Source organism: Cavia porcellus, unplaced genomic scaffold (assembly GCF_034190915.1).
Source record: "Cavia porcellus strain 051 isolate PalLab524CR breed Dunkin Hartley unplaced genomic scaffold, mCavPor4.1 scaffold_24, whole genome shotgun sequence".
In the NCBI taxonomy this organism is placed as follows: Eukaryota; Metazoa; Chordata; class Mammalia; order Rodentia; family Caviidae; genus Cavia; species Cavia porcellus.
In genome coordinates this window covers 28,302,472-28,327,106 of record NW_026947507.1, presented here as the reverse complement: position 1 = coordinate 28,327,106, position 24,635 = coordinate 28,302,472, and the positions used below count along the sequence as shown (strand labels likewise).

The 24,635-nt window shown below is 35.9% G+C and overlaps 2 protein-coding genes across 4 annotated transcripts in view; one reads left to right on the top strand and one right to left on the bottom strand.

Annotated features, from left to right (window-relative positions):
- The window catches only part of Spock3 (SPARC (osteonectin), cwcv and kazal like domains proteoglycan 3), a 370,986-nt gene extending 362,576 nt beyond the window's left edge, over positions 1–8,410 (bottom strand). For 2 of the 3 annotated variants that reach the window (XM_063234791.1, XM_063234793.1), the window contains exons 1-2: positions 8,055–8,192; positions 7,590–7,778 (exon numbers count right to left, since the gene is read on the bottom strand). In XM_063234791.1, coding sequence (XP_063090861.1) covers positions 7,590–7,778 — 189 coding nt within the window. In that variant the 5' untranslated portion in view covers positions 8,055–8,192. Of the gene's footprint in view, positions 1–7,589; positions 7,779–8,054; positions 8,193–8,293 lie in introns of those variants that run through there. The other variant, XM_063234792.1, reaches the window with a different exon arrangement.
- LOC134472692 (uncharacterized) lies at positions 7,760–17,591 on the top strand. The gene is made up of 2 exons (XM_063234794.1): positions 7,760–8,535; positions 17,359–17,591. Exons 1-2 carry the CDS (start codon positions 7,931–7,933, stop codon positions 17,369–17,371), a joined length of 618 nt encoding a protein of 205 aa, XP_063090864.1. The 5' UTR covers positions 7,760–7,930; the 3' UTR covers positions 17,372–17,591.
- Positions 17,592–24,635: the final 7,044 nt, after the last annotated feature.

Here is a 24,635-nt window from a genome sequence, read left to right as displayed (position 1 = left end):
GGAAAGCTACTGGACGTTTTACTTTCATTGTGACCAACCAGTATTTCCTCCTAGAAACTACCATGCTACCTGTCAAATTCTTATATGCACAGACTCAGGTAGCATGCATTCCAGTTCTACCTTGTCCAGCTCTAGTCAACTTGTACTCATGGCTAAGAGAACATACAGAAAATACTGAGCTATGGAGAAACATATTTCAGGTGAAGCAAACATCTCATAGGTAAAAATTCTTACCAAAAGGCATAATGGTCGAATATACTTTTTAAGAGATATTAGGCAATTAATAGGACATGATCAATACAGCCATTGCTAGTATTTTTCCTGGTCCCAGATATTATATTTCCTCTTTCTTTTACTTCTAATCTGTCTCAGTTAGAGATTAAATTTCCTATAATTCTTTCTAGCAAGATATAGAAATGCAACTAATTTCAGGTGTGTGGACACATGCGGAAGTCATATGAGACCATTATCAGGTCAGCTCAGGAACAAGCTTCTTGTTCTAGGTTTTCTCAACAAATGCTTTCTGCTAGTTGGAAAATGGGTATTTGCTGAGGACCCTGCCAGAAGAATCAACCTAAAAACCTGACTCTAAAGAGTTGTGTGTGTGTGTGTGTGTGTGTGTGTGTGTGTGTGTGTGTGTTTGTGTGTGCATGTGTATGTGTTTCTTGGGATCAAATTCAGGGGCCTTGCTAGTGCTAGATAAATGTTGTACTTCTGAGCTACAACCCCAGATCTGTACATATTTCTTGATGGTTACATGGTTGGGAAATAAAATTTTATCTTACCAAAGGTATTCTGACACAAGATCTCCTTATTGGTAGAAACTTAAACTGCCTCTGACTAATTCATTGAGAATTATCAATGAGGCAGAAGTAAAACAAATAAATCTGGACTGTCTGTGGAATATTAGCGTTCAGCCCTATCACTACTTGTTGAAGTTCAGTAATAGGAGAGAAAAGATATTGTTGTTTGATAATCCTCCATAGGCAGTAAAAGTATTTAAAGACTTTAAAGCAGCAAAATTATGTGGTCAAAGAGAACCTATAGCAAAATAATTGGATGACTTGACAGAAAGAATGCCAAGACCCATATTATTATCAACTATGGTTGATTATTCTAAAACCGTTTTGTCATAGCATTTCCATCTTGGTGCATATTAAAATACGTTGGGCTAAAGAAGTTTGGTTCTTGAAACTTTGTATTTTATAATAAGTAAAACTGCAACTGGGCTGAAGGGGGCAGAAATGAAGTTTGTGAGCACACTGAATACAGCATCACTTCCTTTACGTATTTTTTTAAAGCTAACTATAAACTAGTTATTGTAGAATGCTAAGGGAAAGAGGAGAAAGGATTAAAGGATTGTCATAGGTAGGAAAAGACATGTAACTATTGCAGGAGTTTTAGGATTTGGATGGTGTGTATGCAGATGTAATGGTGAACCTTTAAAAGTGAGCATATAAAATAAAATAAAATAAAATTGTGCCCCAGGTTATGAAATTATGAACACTAAAATTAAGAACATAAAATGTCACTATGAGTCAGAATCATATCATTTAAAAGCATCCAACCCAGTAGTCTTACTCTAAGAGTAGAAATAAATGTTTAAATCAGTTCTTGATGTTCCTTTTGCATTCATAGTTTGAAAGTTTAAGTACATCATATAAAATGAGCTAACTTCCTATAGATTGAAAGTAAGTACACTGTGGCCACAAGTGTAACATCAAGTGAGACAGTCTTCTCAAATCATGAGATGTAGAAACCATAACCAGAAACAATTTTTAAAAGTCCAACATGTCTTAAGATTTTGTAAGGGTTGCTGGCTCTCTACATGACACTTTTTGTACAACAAATACATTCATATGTAAAATATACCTATGCTACATTTATAATGTATTCATACATATATATCTATAGTACCTACAACTACCTTGGCTTTCACATTCTTTCATCTGACTATCTGAATACACAAATGCATATATATATATATATATATATATATATATGTATGTATAATATACTGTTACCATATGTATATTTATGCATCGATCTACATAAGCATAAATAAATGTATATAATACATACAGAAAGAACAATATATTTCTATATTTTTCTATTAATTAACTGGAAGTTATAAGAGATAAAGAAATAAAGTACTATTTGTTTCTTTATAATTTCTGTTAGGGTGAATCCACAGGAGATAGACTAAATATTGTCATCAATTCAGACTTCCTGATGGGGTCTACTAATGTAATTCTGTCACTACCCAAGATAATCCTTTCCAGAAACTAGACTGCAGTGGATATTATCTGGCCTGTCTCCCTTTATCCAGCGATGCCCAATCTGACCAACCAATCAAAATCTTGTCTGATAAGTAGGCAGTGGCACTGACAGACTTATGAAATAAGAATGTGTAGGCACTACCACAATCAAAATTTACTTAGCACCCAAATGACAAGAACAAGAATTCAAGAGTTCTCTGTTTCTGCAGTTACTCACTGGCCCCAGATTTGTCAAAGACTGGTTCATGCTTCTCTTAAGAAGTCACCTTTCTAGACAAAATCTGCTCAGGACTTAAACATGATGAGTAACAACCCAGTATGAACAGTACTGCAATGAACTGCAAATGTGTATCCTGTTACATATTATAAAATACGTATTTTACTACATGTTATATGTTTTGTGTGTATAATGGTCCAAAGCTTATAAGGACTAAACACAGTGCCAATAATAATAATACAACAAAGGAAAACACCCAGGAAGATGAATTAACTGGAAAGGATTCCCAAGGAAAGTCTATGTTCTCGTCATTATAAACTGATGATTGCCACAGTGACAAACATTGTTTTATACTGTGAAATAATGAAAATGTACATTTTCATAAAAATTGGATATACTCCATTAAGGAAGTATTTTGAGCAGAGGGACTAAAAGTTTACTGTGCTCAGTTTATCTAAATTATTGATAATACTTTAGTTTTATTTTGGTACCTAATGTGGAAGCAGTTTAACTGCTGGCTCCTGCTAAGGCAGCCCAAAGCAGAGTTCCTGCTCTGTTCTAAGTGCTGCCTGCTGCTGTAGAACTACAACCAAGGTGCAACATCCATTGAAAAAATAGAAGAGGAAGTGTGTTTAAAGTTTTTCAGTGTTTTAATTTTAATATATCACAAAGATATGTAAAGGTAGGCATAGAAGCCAGCTGTTTTACTTAATTTTATAAAAGTAAAATGTGACAGACTCCGGGGTCCTTACTTTTCTGTAATCCTCTAAGCTCTGAGGTAACACTCCTAACTATCAGCCATTATCTTTCCATTTATCTGTTCACCAAAGAATCTCCTCTCAGATGAAAAAGAGATACTTTTAAAAAGTTTAGAAAGGTTTCCTTACTACTCAATATCACCAAATCAGGCATTTTCATTAAGTCATATTATACCTGAAGTGCCTCTGAGAACATTCCAACTGTATGTTACAGTTTTATGATAATGCACTTGTCCTTTAGCTTACCCTAAAGAATTTCAATGTTAAAAACACTAAAGTCTTTAATTTTCTAATGCCAGCAACTTAAATCATTTCAAGTCAAAATGTACAGCTTTACCCTTTTTCCAATGTATCTGTTGATTACTAACCATCAATTAAGGAACGTGAGTAACTTGGAGTTGACCATGGTAACCATTTATTAAAGTACAAAATGAGTTCCTGATATTTTTACTTGAGACTATATCTAATCTAGACATTTCTTTCAGTTTATTTTAATGGAAAAATGTTGATTTTATTATATGATTTTTAAAATCAACATTGCTATCATTTCTCCTTTTGCTAGATTTTTATTGTACTGCTTTGAACATATAATATTTGAGGGCTTTTCATATTTTACCTTTCCTATCATTCTTAATGAGTTCATATACGTCAGTGAAATCAATAAGATATAAGGTTGATGATGATGTTATAATGTGCATTACCAGCTAAGTTACTGAATTCCAAATTCTCTTCTCATTTATTATATGATACATTGTATGGTTTAATTGAATTTATAAAATATAGATGATTGAAATACATAATGCATGAGCCATGTGATATGATGATTTAGTTTCTTCATAATAACCTTGATTTCAAACTCTCTGAATATGTATGTAAGAATTTAATGAAAGAATGCTTTCTATCACTGGTCTGGGAGAACATGTTGGCACTCTTGGTATTCCACCATTGGGGACTCCTTTATTATTGATTTTATCATTAGTCAGCAGTGTGAAAAAAGAGAAAACAATGCCCCACTAGGATATTTATTAAAAGTATCTCATTACAAAGAGGAGGCTGGAGTTTAATATTTTTGTATTTTTCATACTGTGGATTGAACCCAGTGCCTCATGCATGTTAACATATGTGCTACAACTCAGTCTCTTCAATTTTAGTGTTATATAAGTATATTCTAATATAACAAAGCGGTTCTATCTGTTACACTTATTTTTAAATGTGAAACTTTCATTTATGCTCTTAAAACATAGAAATTAAACTTTGTACTAGAATTTTCAGATATTTCCAAGTATATTAAAAGATTTTTAAAGAAGTAAAAATTCTTTATGTCTCTGCAATTATATTTTGTGTGCATTTAAAGACAGCAAATGTAAGAAAATTTCATTTTGAGAAACTTTGCTAGTAGAGTGCTTAAAATTACTTAGGCTTCCTTTTTGTTAATGCTTATTCATAGTAAGCTCAACTTTGCTTTTATTATTTCTTTGACTTATACTGAGCTGATGAGTCAGTAGGGGCAGTCATTCTTATATTTATCTATATTCTCATAACACTGCCTATCATTTACTGTGTAATCTTACAAAACTTCCTATTCATGCATCCTGTCCCTAAAACTTAACTGCAAACAAATACATTTATACATTATATATGGAATATAAACTTACATATATATATATATTTTTTATATATGAAAATAAACTTTTACTCTTAAAATTATTCAGTTAAAATAATCCCAATTTGTGTTGTTACATAAGATTCAATATAGTTTTCAAATATAATTCAAAAAAGGCACATGTCAAAACTAAAGGTTTCACTTATAAAACATTGTCGATTTGGTAGAACAGCCTTTCACAAGAAGGAAAGCAGCAATTAATGCCACCATTAGTTATGCTGAAGCATCACTAAGGTTTCTTTCTAAATGTCATTAACTATATTTCAGTGCTCCAGAGACTTGTAACATAGTACTTCCATTCAGTTGTTTCTGTAAGAAGTACAGACTCCCTCATTTCTTTGCCATCTTACAAACTGAGGTATGTAAATCTCTTATCTCAGACATAAGTGTTCATACAGAAGCTTTAAAGGTACATTTGAGTAGAACACTCTTACTTGAAACCAAGTCTTATAATTATGAATTTCCAGCCAGAAATGAACTAAAAAATTCCTGAAACTGCAGGAGAAAAAAAAATTATTAAAATAATGATACCCCAAAAGAGAAAGAAAACATGGAAACAGCAGTGGAGTGGAGGATCCAACCAAGAATACCACATTATCCATTCGGAGTTATGATTTGTGAACTCAGGCTCTCAGCAAACATTACATCATGTCCATGATGAGCAACAGGTGGTTAAGGGGAGGAAACGATACAGCTTATCTTCCTTGTGGCTTTCAGAAGTCATCCTTACAAAAATTAATTGTCATACTGAAATGACAAGTCTAAACCCTTTATAAGATTTTCTAATCAATCATTGTTATATTTTCATGTACTACGTGCACTTCCAAACTGACAGTTATTCAAAATATCTCAATGAACACCTTTTGTAAATGTACACACAATTTTGGAGGCTTTCCACTGAAGGCATAAAAGAATGTCTGAAAATACTACAGCAATAAAATAATCCCTCTCTATAGAAGTTGGCTGCACTAACTCGACAGTGTTTAGTTCCACAGTGGGCATCTCAGTTTGCTAGGATAGCTTAAACAAAAAACATGCAAACTGAGCAAGGGTAGGCTGCTCACTTTGCATAATTCAATAAAGTAATTTAACTAAATTAAGAGAACTCTATGATCTGCAAGATTGAAAATATGTTCTAATGAAGAAAGGCCAAAATTCATTTTGAAACACATTAACCAAGTATTGACAACATTTTTCATTTCATATACATATTTTCTTTTAACTAAATGAAGGCATGATAAAACAGAAATTCTCTCCAGGTTCACAACTATCTCATTTGCTTCTTTACTTTTTACATTGGATGTAATGTTATTATAAGCTTAAAATATGTAAGCATTCAGCAGCGGAATGTTTGAGCTTTGTTGACAAAGCATGTACCCTTAAGTCCTCCATTAAGTAGCATCATTATCATTTTTCATCCTATCTGCCCAGCCTCAACTAGCTACACCTAAATTTAAAGTATCTTTGCTTCAGAACCCCTGGGTGGGATTTGGCTTGCCAGTTACTTCATAGAGGGGCAGCTGGGAGAAAGGGGTAAAGAAACCAAGACGAAAACTAGCCCCAAGCTTCCAGTTATTTTCCTAAATCCTGACAGAGTGTCAGCTGGTGAAAGAAGTTAACTCATCTCCACGTAGAGCACTGCAGATGGCCTCCATAGAAATGCTCTCAAATGTCACCGGAAGGGTTGCCAATGTCTTTGTGAATCACTCTGGCTCCCTACAGGGTGGCTGGAGGCAGTAATCCGCGGTCAGCGCAGCTCCTCACCTGAACACCAAGTTGGATGTGTCCTTAGGAACTGCGCCCAGGACAGAAGCCTCTCTCTCCTGGCTCCATGCAGATCAAATGGAGAAAAAAAAAAAAAAAAAAAAAAAATGTCTAGCAGTCCTGGCCTCTGGCTCCAAGCAAAGGAACATCCAGCTTCTCTAAAACTAGCTCCCTCTTAAAAACCCGTAGAGAAATTCTCCCAGGGGTTCTACAGTTGAACACTTTCATCCTTCAGAAGATCCCGGCAGCCTACAAGATCCCTGCACCTTAGATTTTACCAGGGTGCTTAATTTTGAAATAAAACGTAACCAAATGCATTGCAAACACGTTATGCATTAAAGTGAATGCTGAAACTCAAATCAGATGGGCAATTTTATGTAATCAAGAGCAGTTCAACTTCTGCCTACTGGTGCCGCCAAACAACCTCCCACTCTTGGAGAGCGGGCATTTATAAATTTTACATCTTCCTGCCTCCTCCCTCAAATTCCTTAATGGACCATTAGTAACGGATCGATCCTGGTTACTTTAGTAACAATACAACGCGAAGGCACATATGCCGTGTTGACTAGCGCCAGAAACACCATTCAAAAGTTGAGAAGGTAGAGCCAGCACTTTGTAAATCTTTGGGGTTTTGGGGTAGAGGACCAGGGGGACAGAGGGACAGAGGGAGGGGGTTCAGTGGGAACCTGATGGGATCCCAACTCCTGTGCACCACCAAAGCAAGTGGTCCCTTGCCCCAGCCGGGAGGAAGGCAGCCGAGCTGCTAAGTTAGCGGCAGTGCGAAGCTCTGAACCCCCAAATCCCTTCCTAGGAAAACAGACCCCACTCCCACCCCTCCCGGCCCCTGCAAGCCCTCGCCACAGAGCTGAGCGCGCGCGCGTCTGGGGATGCGAGTGCGCAGCACTTACGTCTCGGAATTTGTTCCACTGTCCGACTTCCTTGTCATACTGAGAGATTGTGGTGAGCCATTGTTTATCATCCAAAAAATTACCGCCGTCCGACCGCCCCCCGGCCGCAGCCACGGCCGCGGCGGCCGCGAGAGCCTGACTGCACCAAGCGGCTGCACACACACACAATACGGCGGGCACCGCGAGCATCTGGAAGGAGAGACACAGCCGGGTTGGGAGGGTGCAGGCAGTGTCAGACAGGGGTACGGAGACCGGGGCTCCCCAGGAAGACATGCATCGGCAGCGATAGGAGCAGAGGGAGGCAGAGGCAGGCAGGAACGCGGGTGTCCTCTCCCCGCCGGATGCGCCCCCAGACCCCGCACTCATGCACACGCAGACCCCGGGAAGAGAGCGGGGATCAGGCAGGAAGCCCCAGCCTCGGGACCCTCAGCGGGCAAAGAAAGAAGCCGTTTCTTGGCACATCACCTTGCTGTGCGCCGGCTCTGAGCTCGCAGCTCCTGCTGGAAACGCAGCCCAGCCTGCAGCTCCCTGCTCTCGGGAGCTGCCGCACGCGCCGCCGTCTGGAGCCGTCCACTCAGCTCCTGCGCCCGCGCGCGCCCCGTGCCCACCCTCCCCCCGCGCCCGGCGCCCGCCGTTCCCCTCGGTTCACCCGCTCCTCCTTCCCCACCTCCTCCTTTCCCCTCTTCCACCTCCTCCAGGCCCACCTTCCGCTCCCGGAATCCCAGCTGCAGCGAGTGAGTGGGCTCCGGATGCGACGCAGCGCTGGAGCCGGAGGATGCCGGAGCTCCGGGCCTAGAAACCCGCGTCTGCTTTCTAACATCTCGCCTCCGAAAGAGGCTCTCCGAGCCCGAGGCAGCTTGCTGGTTCTCCCTGCGCCCGGGGTGATCTCTCTCGGAGTCCGCGGTCTCTCTCAGTTGCCCTGCTCTGCGATTTCCAGGGTAGTCAGGTAGATGTGCGAAATGAGATCTGAAGAAAACTTTATGCTTCACCAATTGCTTGGGTTCTTTCTAGCCTGTAAACCTGGACTGAACTCAGCCCTGGAGCGAGGCCATCACCGGGTCTGGGCAGATCTGCCTGATCAAGAAATGCAGTTTGTTGTGGGTATCTGGACTAGGTTAAAGACATGAACAGGTTCTCTTCCCTTTTTCAAGGTAGAATTAAATAGGGTCTTTTAGTATATGTAACCCTCACGCACAGTGTAAGTGCATTTTAATGGCTTTATAGAAACTCCTTGGTGACTGTGTTATGTTCTAGGATGGGAATCAAAAACTTTAAAGGCCTCTGTGTTTTTTTTGTTTTTTGTTTTTTTTTTTTTCCCTGCAAAAGGAGAAGAGTGCTTTGATGCCCTAATATTTCAATTCTTCATGACATATATATATATATATATATATATATATATATAATCAATTAAAAATTACCCCCTATAAACAGAATCAGCTGAGTGGACACTCCCACATGCTTAAAGGCTTCAGGTGAAGTGAGCATTACATTGCAATTCAAGAGGTTTCTGGAAGCCAAAAGACTACATAATGTTCTGTGTCCATATTTGAATTATTAGATATGTTTTCCAAAACCCTAGCTCTCAAAGCTTTGAAAAGGTTTTGCAGTTCCCAAAATTTCAGGAGCTATTTGAATACCAAAAAGGCCTATTATGTTATTTCCAATTCAATCTCAGATGACAGTTGTGTAACATTTTTCAAAAACGTTAAAATGTAAATTAAACAACAATTGCAATTGATTTATAACTTTAAATGTGGGGTTGCAATCAATGTGTAACAATTTAAATAAAAGGAAAAGCTACTATTTTGAACTCATTGAATGACATTAACATGGAAAGCTACTATTTTTAACTGATTAAAAGATGTTTTCTGTAATTCCCCTCATTTCTACTATGCTGAATCACAGGGAAAGAGCACCGAATCTGCCACTGCAGTTCACAGAAGCCCTAACTGACATAAACATTTATCAGATAACTTAGAGGACCCTAATGTGTCCTAGTTTTCCAAAAGGAGGAAATTACCTTAGGCTAGTTGTGGGGAACCTTTCCATGCACTTTAGATTGTTTAAATTCTTGTTTGGTAAGTGGTTCACCCTGTCATTATTTCTTCCTGTCCTGTGGTCTTCCTCCTCTTCTGCCTCCATCCTCATCTATCTACATCAGAATCTGAAGAAGTGCTCTTGATACAATAAGAATGTTTCATCATGTTTTAAAATCTCATTCGTTTAAAATTTAAATCTAACAATGAAAACAGAAGTTATGACTTTGCTGAAATCCTGATGCATGGCAGATGTCAATAATGTTTAAAGTGAAAATGGCCTTTTAAAAAAACCTTTCTAGCCTATCTCTAAAAATGACATGTGTTTGATGTATTCTAACTTGCTTATCCTAACTTGTTCAAAGAATCTTTTGCTTCTAGCTTTCACTGACAACTATCCAAAATGTAGCACCAGACTTCTTCAAATTATAAACATTTGTGGACAAGGAATAACTGTACACATCTTGAAATAAAAGATTCTGATAGAGTAACTTCATATCTGATGGTACAGTAGAATCTATAAGGGAACCGCAAGTTTAAAATTCTAAAGTTGGAAGTGATAGTTCTTACATTTGTACTGTTCTGAAATCTATCACAATTCCCAGAGTTCCATCCTGCAAAGTCTTTACCATTATCTCTGCTAATTTCCTGCGCATGTTGTTTTAAAGAGTAATGGTTCACTCATTGTGTTGCTATTAATGACTGAAAAGCCTTTTCTGTCACTTTCTCTATATAACTGAACATTTGGGTCTTCAAAGAGCCTGCTCTCAACACTGAAATAGTCTTGAGAGGATTCACACTTCAGTTAACACTTTGGTTATCTCTTTAACACCTCAGTAGGGATTAATTGAAAGCCTGCTATGAACAAAACACAGCAAGGAAGAGCAGAGGAAGGGTATTGGATGAGAGGTAAGATGTAAGGGGGTTGGTGGAAAAACTTACAAGTCAAGGTGGGTGTGTAGTAAGAAGAACGTTTTATCATTGCTTCCCAGCATCCCAGTATCCCAGTAGATCCCGGTATAGGATATTCAAGGGTAAATAAATTAATGCACAAAGTGGAGTGTGCTGGGTAGCGTGGGCAGAGCAAGTCTCTGCTGTTAGGAGACTAAGTGATGGCCTAGGTCTGGGCTTGGCCATTATGTTTCTCTTTCACAAAATCAGAACTCCCAGGGAGAAAAAAGTTCTCAAATTCCCAGCCTTTTTCTCTGTCACTTAATAAATTCATCCCTCCTCTGGATTTTCTTACCCTCCTTTTCAGATTCACCACAGATCCATAAAGATAAATACAAAATATATAATGACAGGGGTCTGTTTCTAATCATCCTTGGAGTTGGATCTTTGAAGACCTCAATAGAATTTCTTTTCTATAAATACACAGTACAATTTCATTAGTTCCTTTTTCAGTATATGCTAATTGATTGTTGCCTCTAGCCATTGCAAGGGTAAATAGGAAAAGTTCAATTTATGGTACAATCTCCATGTACAAGATGCTTTACATACATCTTTACAGCCAACTCAAGATCTTATGGCTTGTAAATACAAAGGAATAACTTTCTATAAACTTATTTAGAATTATTATACCTCCTGCTTTTATATGTTTTCTTTGTTCCATATTTATGTCCTTCAGTTCCGCTGCCTGCATATCTCTTAACTATCTGTGGGGTATATCTTTTTCTGGTTAAAATATTTAGTCACTTTAGCAAAAATGATGAAAGGGAGCATTGCTAATTCAGGATATTTGATAAACTATGGTGGAAGTCATTCTGTTGTCATGCTGAGCCCATTAGTTAAATGATAACTGTGTCCACTAAGGCTTTCAGTCTCAGTGACACCAAACCAGGATCCTGGAACTCAATCCTGACTGACTGGCTTGGAAGGGACTTGGCCAAGCCTCTCACCCTGTCCTTACACAAAAATGTTTGCCAATCATGCAAATGTTTGTCTTTTCTTACAACTATCTCATAGAAGATAAGGAAAGATGGGCATTCATGGGCTTCCTGAGTGTCTGATATTACCAAGACAGATAATTTAATGGTAGACAAATTGTCATAAAAACACAACTGGTTTGTTGCTATTTCATCATCAGCATAGAAAAACATATCTGATTTGTAAAAGTCAACCAGGAGATTGCAGCCATTGTCAAATTCACCTATGAACTTAAACATGATCAAAGAGGGGGATAAAGAAAATCTTGGGTATTACAAATTCAGGACCAAAGAAAAGACTTGCTGATACCATCATAGGACATGTGAAGAAAGAACCTTTGAAATCCTCCTTTTGGAAATGCATGTACTGAAAACATGTAAATCTTATAATTCATTTGTTCTTAATTTTGTAGAGTGTGGGCTCAAAAAAGAAAACAAAATAGGGCTAGAATGAGATGCAAACAGGCTTTTGTTGTTGTTGTTGTTTCTTTTTTTTTTTTTTTTTTTTTTTTTTTTGTCTTTTTCCTTTTTATCGGTTCCAGGTATCGAACTCAAGACTGCCTGCTTACAAGGCAGGCACTTATGCCGCTGAGCTAAATCCCCAGGCCCTGTTGTTGTTTTTATAGATGGCCCTGGTTAAGCAAACTGACAATATATTAGATACTTAATTTGATAAACAGCTTCTCTTGTGTTTTAACGTCCTTTAAAACATTCAGTAGATAAATGAATTTTAAAAGTTATAATAAATATGAGAAACTTATCAATCAGTTCAGTTACTACAACTCATACGGATGCATTCCCAACACTTAAACCAAAGTGAGTCTGATTAAATTAATTGGTTAATGAGCAGACTACACTGAGAAGTGGCCAATGAGGCAATTAAAATTTGTATTTAAAATTGAGATATATTTCTTGACTTTTCAAAGAAACCATCAAAAATTTTCAATAAGCATTTACTGTAAGTATAAGATTTTTAGGGATATAAGATATAAGGTAAGGGATATAAGATATAAGAGGTAAAACAGAAAATAAAAACGTTTAAAATAATTTCATTTTAGGTATTGCACAGAATTGTACACATTCTTTTATCAAGTTTATTCAGTTTAAAAATCTGCATGTGAAAAACTCCTTTCTTTGAGTCAAAATGTTATTTGGCTGTGAAAGACTTTAAGATCCATAAAATGCCTGCATTAGTTCCAAATCTAGATCTAAAAAGAAATGTTTATATTTGCAAATGTTCTTTATTTTCTCATATTGTCTGACTAATGGAAACAAATCTTATGTAACATTCTCTATAAATCATTATTAGTTAACTATTTTTAAATAATAAAAATTTCTTCCCCCATTCCAGTGCAAATTCTTGACACTGAAGTTTTCCCTCTTGGATAAATATGGAGCTTTCTTCATGGAGGCCACTGTACCGAGAGAGACAGAGGTTATGATTATGATTTCTGCATATAACGCAAGGAATCTGTAGGATAAGAGAAATGGAGGAGGTACTTAATATGAAGCAGAAATATAAAAAAATTAAAAGTGATGAAAGTTCTGACTCAAATTTAGAAGATCATTTCCTTGGTGTTTATTTTTAAATACTTGTTTGTTCATCTCTATACGATGTGTGATAATTGTGAAATCGGGGATTAAAAAACATGCATAACTGATACCAATATCTCATTCCACCAAAAGTCATGCTTTTATTGAATCAGAGGGAAAAACACATAAATTAATCTAATTAGAGTGCAGTGAGTGAAAATAAAAAAAAAAAAAAAATTCTTCCTTAACCAGTAGGGTGATACTGAAAAGTAAATTAATTGATACTTATACAAGAGTTTGTTTGGCCTCAAACAGCTCAAACAAAGCTATTAGATTTATCAATTATTAACTCACTTAATCCATGGATTTTCCAGTATGAAACTTGAACCTGGAAATTTTACATGTTTGTACAAATACAGCATTTAAAAATCTCACATCACAGAAAAAAAAAAAAAGTTCTTTTCCTACAACTTAGTCACTAAGAAGGGTTATGTCTATTTTAGAAACTCCAACAGTCACTACAATCACATTGGTTTTGGAGGTAGTTTCATATGGAAGCCTGAAGAAATCCCCGTGAAAAAGAAGATGAGTGACCAAGGACAGCTCAACACTACAGCCCTGGCTGGGAGAAATCCTAATCAAATCTTTGATTTCCAAATGATGGATTAGCACATCATTTGACCAATGATAGGGTTAAGGATGGAAAATATAAATTTGTACTGGATAGCTTTCAAGAAAGCAAAGAAACATATTTTTTGTGAAAATATATTTTGGTGAAATATAATTTTTGTGAATATATATATTTGTACTGATAACTTTTGTGAAAACAAAGAAACATAATTTAAGATTTGCCTCTAGAGATTATAGTCTTAGTGAAGCAAACCAGACATATAAGTTTAAATATTGCTCGTTTTCTTTTCCATGAATAACCCTATATATAAATAAAGAAAAAAATAAAAGAACATGGGAAATAGAGCAAGTTTTTTTTTTTTTTTTTTTTTTTCCAAAAAGAGAAGGTGGCCAAGAGATACAGGGGGGTCAGGGGGCGGGGATAACAGGAAGGGAATGGAAAAAGAATTGTGATGCGTTTTGTGCACATGCACCCCCCAAGAGGAATGTGACCATTATATGCTGCAAAACTGTGGTGATAAAAACTGAAATAGAGAAAATCAGTTTTGCCTTATGAAATGTGAAGGATGGGAGTAATAAGTTGGAGGACTCTGGTAGGAACAGTATGTCTTACAGTAAAAGAAACATGGGTGAAACGATTGTTGGTGATCACATTTTAAAATTCTTAGTTCTTATCTCTCACACAACAAACCAGGCAAAGTGATGTAGCAAAAGGTGGAAGTACAGACAATTGTTCTGGAAGCACATTTTAAAGTGTATTTCTTTCTATTATACTCTCCTTAGCTGCTCATAAATTTTCCATGCTCACTGATAGTGAGATCTGCCCATGTAAGTTAGCAAACATTTTTCTGAAGTTTTAGAAAATATAGGGAAAAAATCATAAATCAATAATACAAATTCATTGTTATAACAAGATAATATCTCTTCTCTCTCTCTCTCTCTCGCTCTCTCTCTCTCTCTCTCTCTCTTTCAATAAACAACACTAACTTAAAAGATGTGCCTGCTAATGAAGCTGTGTTGTAACCAACAACACCTCAATTTAGGTCAGTCTGTACTCTGAATTAAGACTTTTTCCTTAACTGTTTTTTTCAAGGGTTTATTAGTAACAAATTTAATTTATTTTGTATAGAACTATTCATCATGTTTATTTTGACAGAGTTTGCTAGTTGGTGGTTTTGAAGAATTCATTAATTTCCTTTAGAGTTTTAAATTTATAAGGATAAAGTTTTATTTAGTATTCTTTTATTTCCTTTTGGAGGTAGTAGCAATAGCCCATTTTATTACCAGGATTCACAATTTGTGTCTTTCTGTATTTTCGTTTTTCTTGCTAGAGGTTTTATTTTTAAATGATTCAGTTTTCAGTTTCATTGATTTTTGTATTATTTTATTGTTTATAAACTTATTGATATTTATTTTCATTATTCTCTTCCTTGTGCTTATTAAGGTTATTTTAGTCTTTTTTCTAATTTTTTAAGTTAGGAAAGTAATTTATTTTGATAACTTCCATTTTGCCTGCATCAGCATTAGATGCTATAAACTTTCCCCTCTGCCCTACTTTAGCTTCACCAAATATTTTATTAAATTTATTATCATTCTGATTTATGTATTTTTTTCTTTCAAATTTCTTGGATTTCTAGCATATTTGGGAATTTGTTCTTTAATTTCTAAATATCTGGAGCTTTCCTTATCTTTTCTGCTTTTAATTATTCTTTGTGGATAAACAATATACGCATGAATTTGATTATTTTAAGTTTGTTGGTATTTATTTCATGACTAAAGACACAGTCTATGTTGATTTCTGTAAACATACTTATAATAGGCTAATAATGTTGAGGCTTTACATTTCTGAACAGTCTACCATTTAGTTTCACTTTTTAAACATAATTTTCTTATATGTTTCCTCTACATTCATGGGACATTGTATTTAATTATGTTGACTTTTTTATTTCAAACATTAATATAGCAAAAATTCTTGAGAAATATAGACTTTTATTTGCCCTTCTTTTTCTCATTCTAATGTTTTTCCTTCTGAATTTTCAGAGCCTCTTTTGTTATCACTTTCTCTAAAATTTGCTTTAGAAATTTGCGCTAGAGTTAGGTTTGTTAGTGATCCTTACTTTTAGCTTTCTTTCATCATAGTTGTACCAGGTTTAAATTTATGAATAATAATTCTTTTTAGTATTTGAAAACTGATGTGTCTTTCCATCTGTCCTATTGGGTTTCAGATGAGAAATCTGCTGTTATGTGAATTGTTCTCTAAGTAAGGTGGTCAGTTTCAAAATTTTTCTGTTTGTTTTTAATTTTTAGAGATACGGGATGTATATGATATATTGTGGTAGATTTCTTTGGGCACTGCCTCTTTGTTTAGAACTTAGTCTCTTGAATTTGTAGTTCATATGTTTCCTTTACATTCTCTTCTTAGTTTTTCAGATTTTGGTTTTCTTCCTTTCTTTTTTTTCCCCTTTAGATACATTTTCGGTTTCTCTGCCCAGTCCTGTCTTTTGACTTCAATTGTATTAATATAGAACTTTTGTTATTATTTTTCAGAACATTGAAATTCTATATTTTTCTGTAGTAGTCTAGTTTCCTTCCAACGTTCAAATTAGATAATTTCACATGATGTACTCACTGATTATCAAGTGCATTAACTTGAGCATCTTTTATCTTTTGACCTCATTCAGTGAATTATTACTATATTTTAAAATTCTGTAAGTACTTAATTCCATTTGACTTATTGTAACTTCTATATTTTGTTAAGATTTTCTAGTTTTCCTTTTGTTTCAACTACATTTGCAATAACTTACTGAAACATTTTGCTTTAGTGATCCTTTTGGGAAATACAAATGATTCATTTTGGTATCACCTTGATATTGATGTATATTGTTTTGCTCATTTTAGATGTTGTGTTATCTATGCTATTATGTTATGTGTACTCTCTTTAATTTTCTCTAGGTACCTAACATTGAATTATATACAGTTCTAGGTGGATATTCAGGTTTCAGTTTGGGTTCTGCCACCCTATGCCTAGCAAAAATACAATGCTACTTCATGCATGTGTTGTATTTTAGAAGATGCCCATATTAGAAGTTCAGCTGTACCAACAACTTTCCTCTGAGTTGAGGGGCAAGGTATAAACCTTACCTCACTGATGGACTTTTACAGCATCAAGTCACCATGAAAGACTAAGTCTAACGCTTTTATTTCTTAAGGATGAGGTTGGAGAAACAGCTACCCTTGAGACACTGGACACCCAGAGTAGGAATGTTAACTCTCTTCTTCTTCCACATCTCAGTTGATGAATGGTAAATTTGGAGGGTCAGCTCTCTGATGAACTTTGTTCACCCAAAGGATGGCCAGAAATTAGAGTGCTGATTAGCTGTCTTATGCTAGTTCTTGGTGCTGCTTACTGTGAGTACTCAGTGTGGAAGCAATGAATTGCAGTTTATTAACTGATATTTGCCTGGAGTAGAGTAGTTATTGCAGAGAGCAAGTTCTGTTGTCAAGCCACCCATTCATAGTCTCTCACTGGAAATCTCTCTCTCTCTCTCTCTGTGTTTGTGTGTGTGTGTGTGTGTGTGTGTGTGTGTGTGTGTTTGAGGATGTATTTATGTTCCGACTGACATTTCTTGTTTTGATCCTTTTTAGTGCCTTGTCTTGAATTTATGAGAAACAAGAAGGAGGTCAAGGAACTTACTTTCATGTTGCTTCTCAAGTGTTCAGGTCATTTGGCAATCCACTCCTCCCTGCCTCCTTTCGAGTCATCCTTCTATGATGTTTGCAAGTACAGAAACCAGACCTTGGAAGAATGGAGCTATTCTGTCTCTCTCAGAACAGAAAATTGTTAGATAGTTTTTAAATAATAAATATATTGGCTTCCATCCTGTTGGCTGATCTATCATTCACTATATCTGTCCCCTTTGGAAATGGTATCTCAAGGTTTGCTGAGCATCTTATCGCAAGTGATAAAAGATGGTGCTTCTCTGATGCATTTGAAGCTAAAGAAACAGGCTGTTTAAATAGAAGCATTCACTGAGAGTTCCTTAAAATCCCTCATAAAGATAAAAACACACATTTCTGCCAACTATTCTTATTCTGTATGTGGGATGAAAGCCTGGATGGCTAGAACTCCATCTTGTGGTCTCCATAATGCAAGTCAAACGTTGATGGTGACAGAACAACAATGTAAGAAACTTAGGTAGCATTTAGGTTACAAAGAAATAAATTTATAAATGATACTTTTTAAAATAACCTGCAATTTTTTTTATTTAGCAACTCATGTCTTACAAATAGAATGTGGCAGAAGTAATGATGGTTGACTTCTGAGGTTTGGCACTGAAAAGAAGTTCCCACTTGGCTCTGTTTCTCTCAGATTACTTGCTCCAGAAAACCGAGCCATCATGCTGTGAGAACACTCAGACAATCTGCATGGCCAACACTGAAATTCCTTCACAAATAGCCAGTTCCACTCAGACAGGTACCCTAATGAGCCCCTTGCAAAGCAGATGCTCCAGGTCTTGCTAACCTTTGGGGAACTCCAGTTGTGGCCAAGACTTTGAGTGTCATGTCCAGTGCCGCTTTCAGAAACTCTCTGGGCGAAGGATAGTGGGAGGATGAATAAATAAAAAGTTAGAATACAGAATACAGAAAGCTGAGATCAGGTGGAGCTTTCTCGAAGAAAAGAACTGATCAAGAGTTGCTGTACAGTTATATAACTTGTCAGGTTGATGTCACGTGACACTCTGCCTAGCAACCTGTTTGCATGGAAGCCTCAGTGCACCTTGCTTCTCTGAGCTGAAGCGCCTTGTTACCATGGTTTGCAGCTGGAGCTCTTTGTTCTCAGGACTGGCCTTGGTCTCCAGCTTCAATCGCTCTCCACATTTAACTACAACAGCTTTATTAAGGTCTCTCAGCCCAAACTGACTGGTTTCCTACTCCTGAATTTCTGACCCAAATATACTGAGACTAATAATAAATATCTAATTGCATTTAAATTTTTTATTTTAAAAAGCAAAACAGAAAAAAGGATGAAAAAGATATAGAATTTCAAAAATGTAGGAAATAAACACTAGTTAATATATTACATATTGTTATCTTAGAAGTAGTTGCTCAGGTTACAAGATCTAGATGGAAAAATGATTAAACAATACAAGATAGATGACTATGCTACTAATCTCTAGTTGCTTTTAAAACTGCTAAGTTTGGTGATAATTTATTATACAGTGATGGATAAATTGTACATGGTTTAGCTTATTGGGTCACTGTTATTTTATGAGGGATGTGTGTGTGTGTGTGTGTGTGTGTGTGTGTGTGTGTGTGTGTGTATGGAAATCTGAACCTAATCTGAAGCAGTGGACTCAGTCTAGGGCTGGGGCATAACTCAGTGGTGTAAGTGCTTACCTGGCAAGTGTGAGGTCCAGAGTTTGATCCCCAGTACCAAAAATAAATAAATAAAATAAAATATAGCAGTGGATCCAGTCTAATCAGGGAATAAATATGTTATGAAGAACACAGGGATGCAATTGGCCTTTAAGGAGTGAACTAAGGCTTAAAACCACCCTGATAGTGGCAGTTCTCTCAGTTTTCCTCTACGTGTTCTCCTGTTTTGCCATGACTGTAGACAATATCTTCTCCATAACTGAATGGGACCATCAATAGCTGTCACATAGTGTATCCATTCTCAAAGACAAGCTAGGTCTTTTTCAGTAAAAAAAAAGAAATATGCTACTGATGTCAACTGAATAGGTTATGAAACAGAAGACCTCAAAGAATTTGGGGAGGGGGGAATAAAAGTTCCCTGTGAAAGCAGATGGAGAAATGTGTGACCCATGGATCCATGTATGACTTTTATTTGGGCTTTTTTAGTGGGACTTAAGGAGGATCTCTTAGTTCATTCTAGTTCATGAGCTGCCTCCTTGCATAACATAGCATAATTCTATTTCTAATTCCACAGTAAAGATTAAGGTATTTTTAAATCATAGAAAAAGAAGGAGATATATTTATTCAACTTGAACCCTACTTCTTCACAGGAGCCTCCCTTAATTCCCTTGAATTTGACTGAGTACCGTCTGCCCCTGTGCATTTCTTTGTGCATTTCTGTGTTGAACTAATACTCTAAATATTTATTTAACTGTCTTACTCCCATGATACCCAGTTACACTCTAGAAAATAGCTGAGGATTGTCTTACAATCTGTGTACCTAGAGCACTAAGATATCATGAGTGAGAAAATTGGACTAGAGTTGTGCCTGATTGAGTTAAAATCTAAGAGTTCACTTCATAGTTTAGATTACATATAATTTTCTTTGCATTCATCTCTATCTTTTCTCTAGTTATTTACTTGAGGTGAGCTTCTGAATCTATGTAATTTTGAATATACCTAGGCATCCATTTAGACTATTTGATCCCAAAGAAGTAATTCATTCATAAACTCTACTCTTCTCCTTTGGTAGGATATTATTTATTTATTTATGTATTTATTTTGGTACCCAGAATTGAACTCATGCCCTCACATTTGTCAGGCAGGCACTGTGCTGCTGAGCTATACCCTCAGCCATGTTAGGATATTTTAAATGACATTAACATACCATACACACATATGGACATAAATGCATACAAACTCAATTAGTCTTTTCCGTTCTTGTTCATCAATGAAATCCACTCGGATAATTGGTTCAGAAATTATTCTTTAAATAGCAAAATAACAGACCACTTAATATTATTTACAATAATTACTTAATTCCAGTTATTGTCAACCAGTAAGAAATGCATTCAATGTATTTTTCTGAGAAAAAAGAAAAGTATTCCTCATGAACTCTGAAGAAACTTATTGTTAATTGCTCAAAATGTGAGATATGTATTTCTCTTAAAATTTGAAATTGAGAGATGGAAATAAAAGTCTCAAAAAGACTGCAGAATGCTTAGATGTTTGAAATATGGATTACAGAAGTCAAAGGGAATAGTTCCATTCTCATTTCATAGATGAGGAAGCTGAGAGTCAGAAAAATATTACACTGAACTATGAAGTCCACTAGCAACAGAATCCCTCAGGTGCTATGACCCTCTTAACCATGGAAGAGGAAATAAAGGACAAGTAACATCTGGCTAAATATGGTTGATAAATATGCATTTTCTCTGATTCTTGGGAAAGGATCAAATTAATAAAGGAATAAATGTGTCAAAATAATTTCGATGAAAGAAACAAAAATAATACATGAGAGAAGATTGTAACCTTCAACAATATTTATAAGCCAATTAAAACATAGGGATTGGAATATCAACCCTAGGATGCTGATTTCATACTTAAGCTATTCCATTAGATCAAACAAGCTATTTTCATGTAAATAAACCCATTGTAAGGGGGCTTTGTTCTCACAGGCTGTGTCTGCTTGAGTATGAAAATCAACACCTACTTGAGCCTCCTATTCTTTTCATAACCAGAGAAAGTAAATAATGTATTTTCAAACAAGAAATGCATTTTATATTATCACACAGAACATATACAATATTTGCACTTATTTTGTGGAAAGTAGAATCTGGTGAATTCCCTATTAAGTGTGGAAAGGAAATAAACAATCTCTATGAACAATATTTCATGAGTAATTTTTCTCTTCTTGGTTTTCTTTTTCTAGAACTGTTTTGTGTTTTAGCCTCTTCAATGAAAAATATTCTTTGGCCCGTTTTTACTAACCTCTTTGAATTTTTCTCTACTCTCAGAAGAATTGCCCTTCTTCTTTCTGGCAAAGTAATTCTCAAATTTCACATTATACTATTATGTTGGCACTTTTCCTGTGTGTACATGTAATTGCATAGGCTTGTTCTCTCCATGTTTTTATTTATTCGCTGTCTTTTATAAGATACTTTTCTTATGTCAGGTTATTGTTTTTATCCATACTTGGCCTCAATAGTTTGAGCAAGTGTATTAGGTTTCTATTTCTGAACCTCTTTCCAAATTGTTCTGATTTGATTTAGAAATATATCACATTATTATATTTGAAGCATTACCCTAGAGATGGTTAAATTATGAAGGAAAAATTCTCCTGTGATGGTTAAGTTTAAACTGTCAACTTGATTCACTTGAGAGCTACCTGGAGAATTACTAGACCACACACACAATTATGTATGATTGGATCATAAATGTATGCTCCTGGAGGGCTATATCTGGTCCTTGATCCCACCACCTCTGGTGAAGTTCTAGTGCTCTACTTTCTGAACTCCTTGAAGTAAGAAGCTTTGCTCCCTGACACTCTCTACCATGATGTTTTATGTTGGAGCCAGCAGAACATGGACTGAATTCTCTGAAGCCATGAGCCAAATAAACCTTTCATATATTAAATTGTGAATATCACAGTTTGTTTTTTGTTGCCTCATGCAACAAGAAAGCTAACTAGTCTCCTCAGAACATAGAAAGTGAAACCTTGTTTGGAGAGAAGCAAGTTAAAATGCAGTGAACTATGCAATTGTTCATTATGCATAAGTTAGTCTTCCCTCCTGGTGTGTGATGTAACCACCTAATCATCTATGCCTGATGACATCTCATGTAAAGACAATTTCTCCAAGAAAGAAAAATATTACTAGGCCCTGCAGAGTTAGGGAAAGAACCACTGGAGTAGGAAAAAGAATGGCAAGGTTGGTAATTTCTTGAGTGATCTGCAGTCAATCCTCTTGATTTCATTTGACCTTTATCTGAGACTCTACTTTTTCACTATCAGCATTTTATAGCATATGTCATCATCCTTGGATTTCCCTTGCTGGTTTACAAATAAATTAAAAATGCTTTCATCTTCCTTTCAGGTAACATTAAGATAGGTAGGGTAAAAGTTAAGATATGTACTCAGTTTTTCATTTTTTTCTGAAATCTTTTCCCAATATAAAGCTATTTTTAAGAAAAGAAAGCATTTAGTGGAACATACTTGGAATTCCAGCTCTCCAGAGGCTGAAGCAAGAAGGTAAGTTCCAGTCCAGCTTGGGCAACAATCACTCAGCAAGACCCTGTTTCAAAGCAAGAACTTTTTCAAAAGGGTGGAGATGCCTCTCAGTGCCAAAGCTTTGCTTTTAATCCCTTGCGGCACAAATAAGTGAATAATTTAAAAACTGTAGCAATTGGAGTTGTTTAACCTCCATTTCTAGTTTCAAACTTGTTTTTTTAATTTATGAGACAAAGTAATTTATAATGCTTCAGTAATGATTATAAAATTGCATGGAAAGTGATTTCAATTTAACTTAAAAAGTTCGCTTAAACTTACATGGATCAGAATGCTGGAAACAAAGTAGGAAGTGTTTCATGGCGCTAAGCTTGCCTTACTGACCTCTGCACATGGTCACATACTTTTATTACGTGTTTCGGTGGTGAAATGAGACTTCTTGAAATATCTAATAGAAATTCATTTGTCATAAAGGAGAACCCTGCTCTTCAACATAATTTGTAAATTACCCCTTAATGGGGAGCAAAGGAATCCACATTGGGAAATTTAATAATCAATTAAAATTTCATAACATGATTATAAAGTGAGAATATTGTAATGTTCTACTATGAGCAGGCTCAGGCAAATATGGCTCACTGGCTTCAGTGAAGTAGGCTTTGTTATATTTTTACTTGATATAAAGTCACTTTCTTGCTTCTTATTGACATGTTTGGTTTAAAGAAGAGTAATTTGTGATGTGTTACCCCTCCCCAAACTTTTCAAAACGGGAAAAGTACTGTAAAAGAATATAACAAAGTAAGTATAGATTTGCTTCAAGGGATAAAATGAATAGAAAAGCAATAGATAGTGCACTTAAAAGATACATGTGTACACAGTTATTTCTAAAGAAAGAGCAATATATATATATATATATATATATATATATTACATAAAAATCCTCCATGAATAAAATACAGAGCATTTCACATGCTCAAATTTTGAAGGTGAGATTAAATTAAATAATTCGTCAGTTCAGATGGGAAGGCCTGGGTAGTAATTCAGTAGAATTTAATGATTATGAACTTTTGAAACAGGAAAGAGTATGTCTTTCATAACTATAATTTTCAGATCACAATAGATAGTAATACATTAATAGTATTCAATTATTCAAAGTTTTCATAGACAGATGCATATCACTGCTACAAATGTGTAATGATAATTGTATTTTTATGCTATTGCTTTCAAAATTAGTCTTGCTGCTGATATTTTTGGAGTATGGGGCAAGCTACAAATAGAAATCCCAAAAATAGATTCCTAAGAATTTAAATGTCATTAAATAATACCTGTTCCAGTCCACATATTCGTCCGCAGAGCCTACCACAGTGTGGACGCTAGTGATTTACTCCACACTCAAGGAACTGAAGGAACTAACCCCATTCTGCCCCACTCTGCCACCATCCTGGCCTGAGGACAGCACAATTTCTCAGAGTACAGTTAGGGCAGACACAGGGCCCTTACAGGATCGCCCACCGCAACCAGAAAGCAGCTCCACCTGCTAGTTTCCAATTCAAAAGCTTCAGCCCAGCAAACAACCTTGTGAAGGAATGACACAAAGAATAGTAAAAAATCTTTGCTACCCTTTCATCAGACAAAGGTTAAAATAACTAGAATGTATGAAGAACTCAAAAAACCTCAACAAAATAACCTATCAACAAGTGAAGAAATAAACTAATTAGGCACTTCACGAAGGAGGAAGTCCGAATGATAAATAAATGTACAAAATAATTTGCTTACTATCCTTAGCCGCCACCAGGGAAAAAATGCAAACTAAGCTTTCATTGAGATTCCATCTTAACATTCTTAAATTATCCATTATAAAAATACATAAATACTGGCAAATTTATAGAGAAAAAGAAACACTTCTGCATGGTTGATGGAAATGTAAATCAGTGTTGGCCTGCTGGGCAGGGCCCAAAGGAGACTTTTAAGGTAAAGAATGCACGTGTGTGTGCAAGACATGAGC

Excerpts from the sequence above, each read along its gene's own strand:
- LOC134472692 (XM_063234794.1), top strand. The coding sequence starts at position 7,931 with ATGCGCCCCCAGACCCCGCACTCATGCACACGCAGACCCCGGGAAGAG.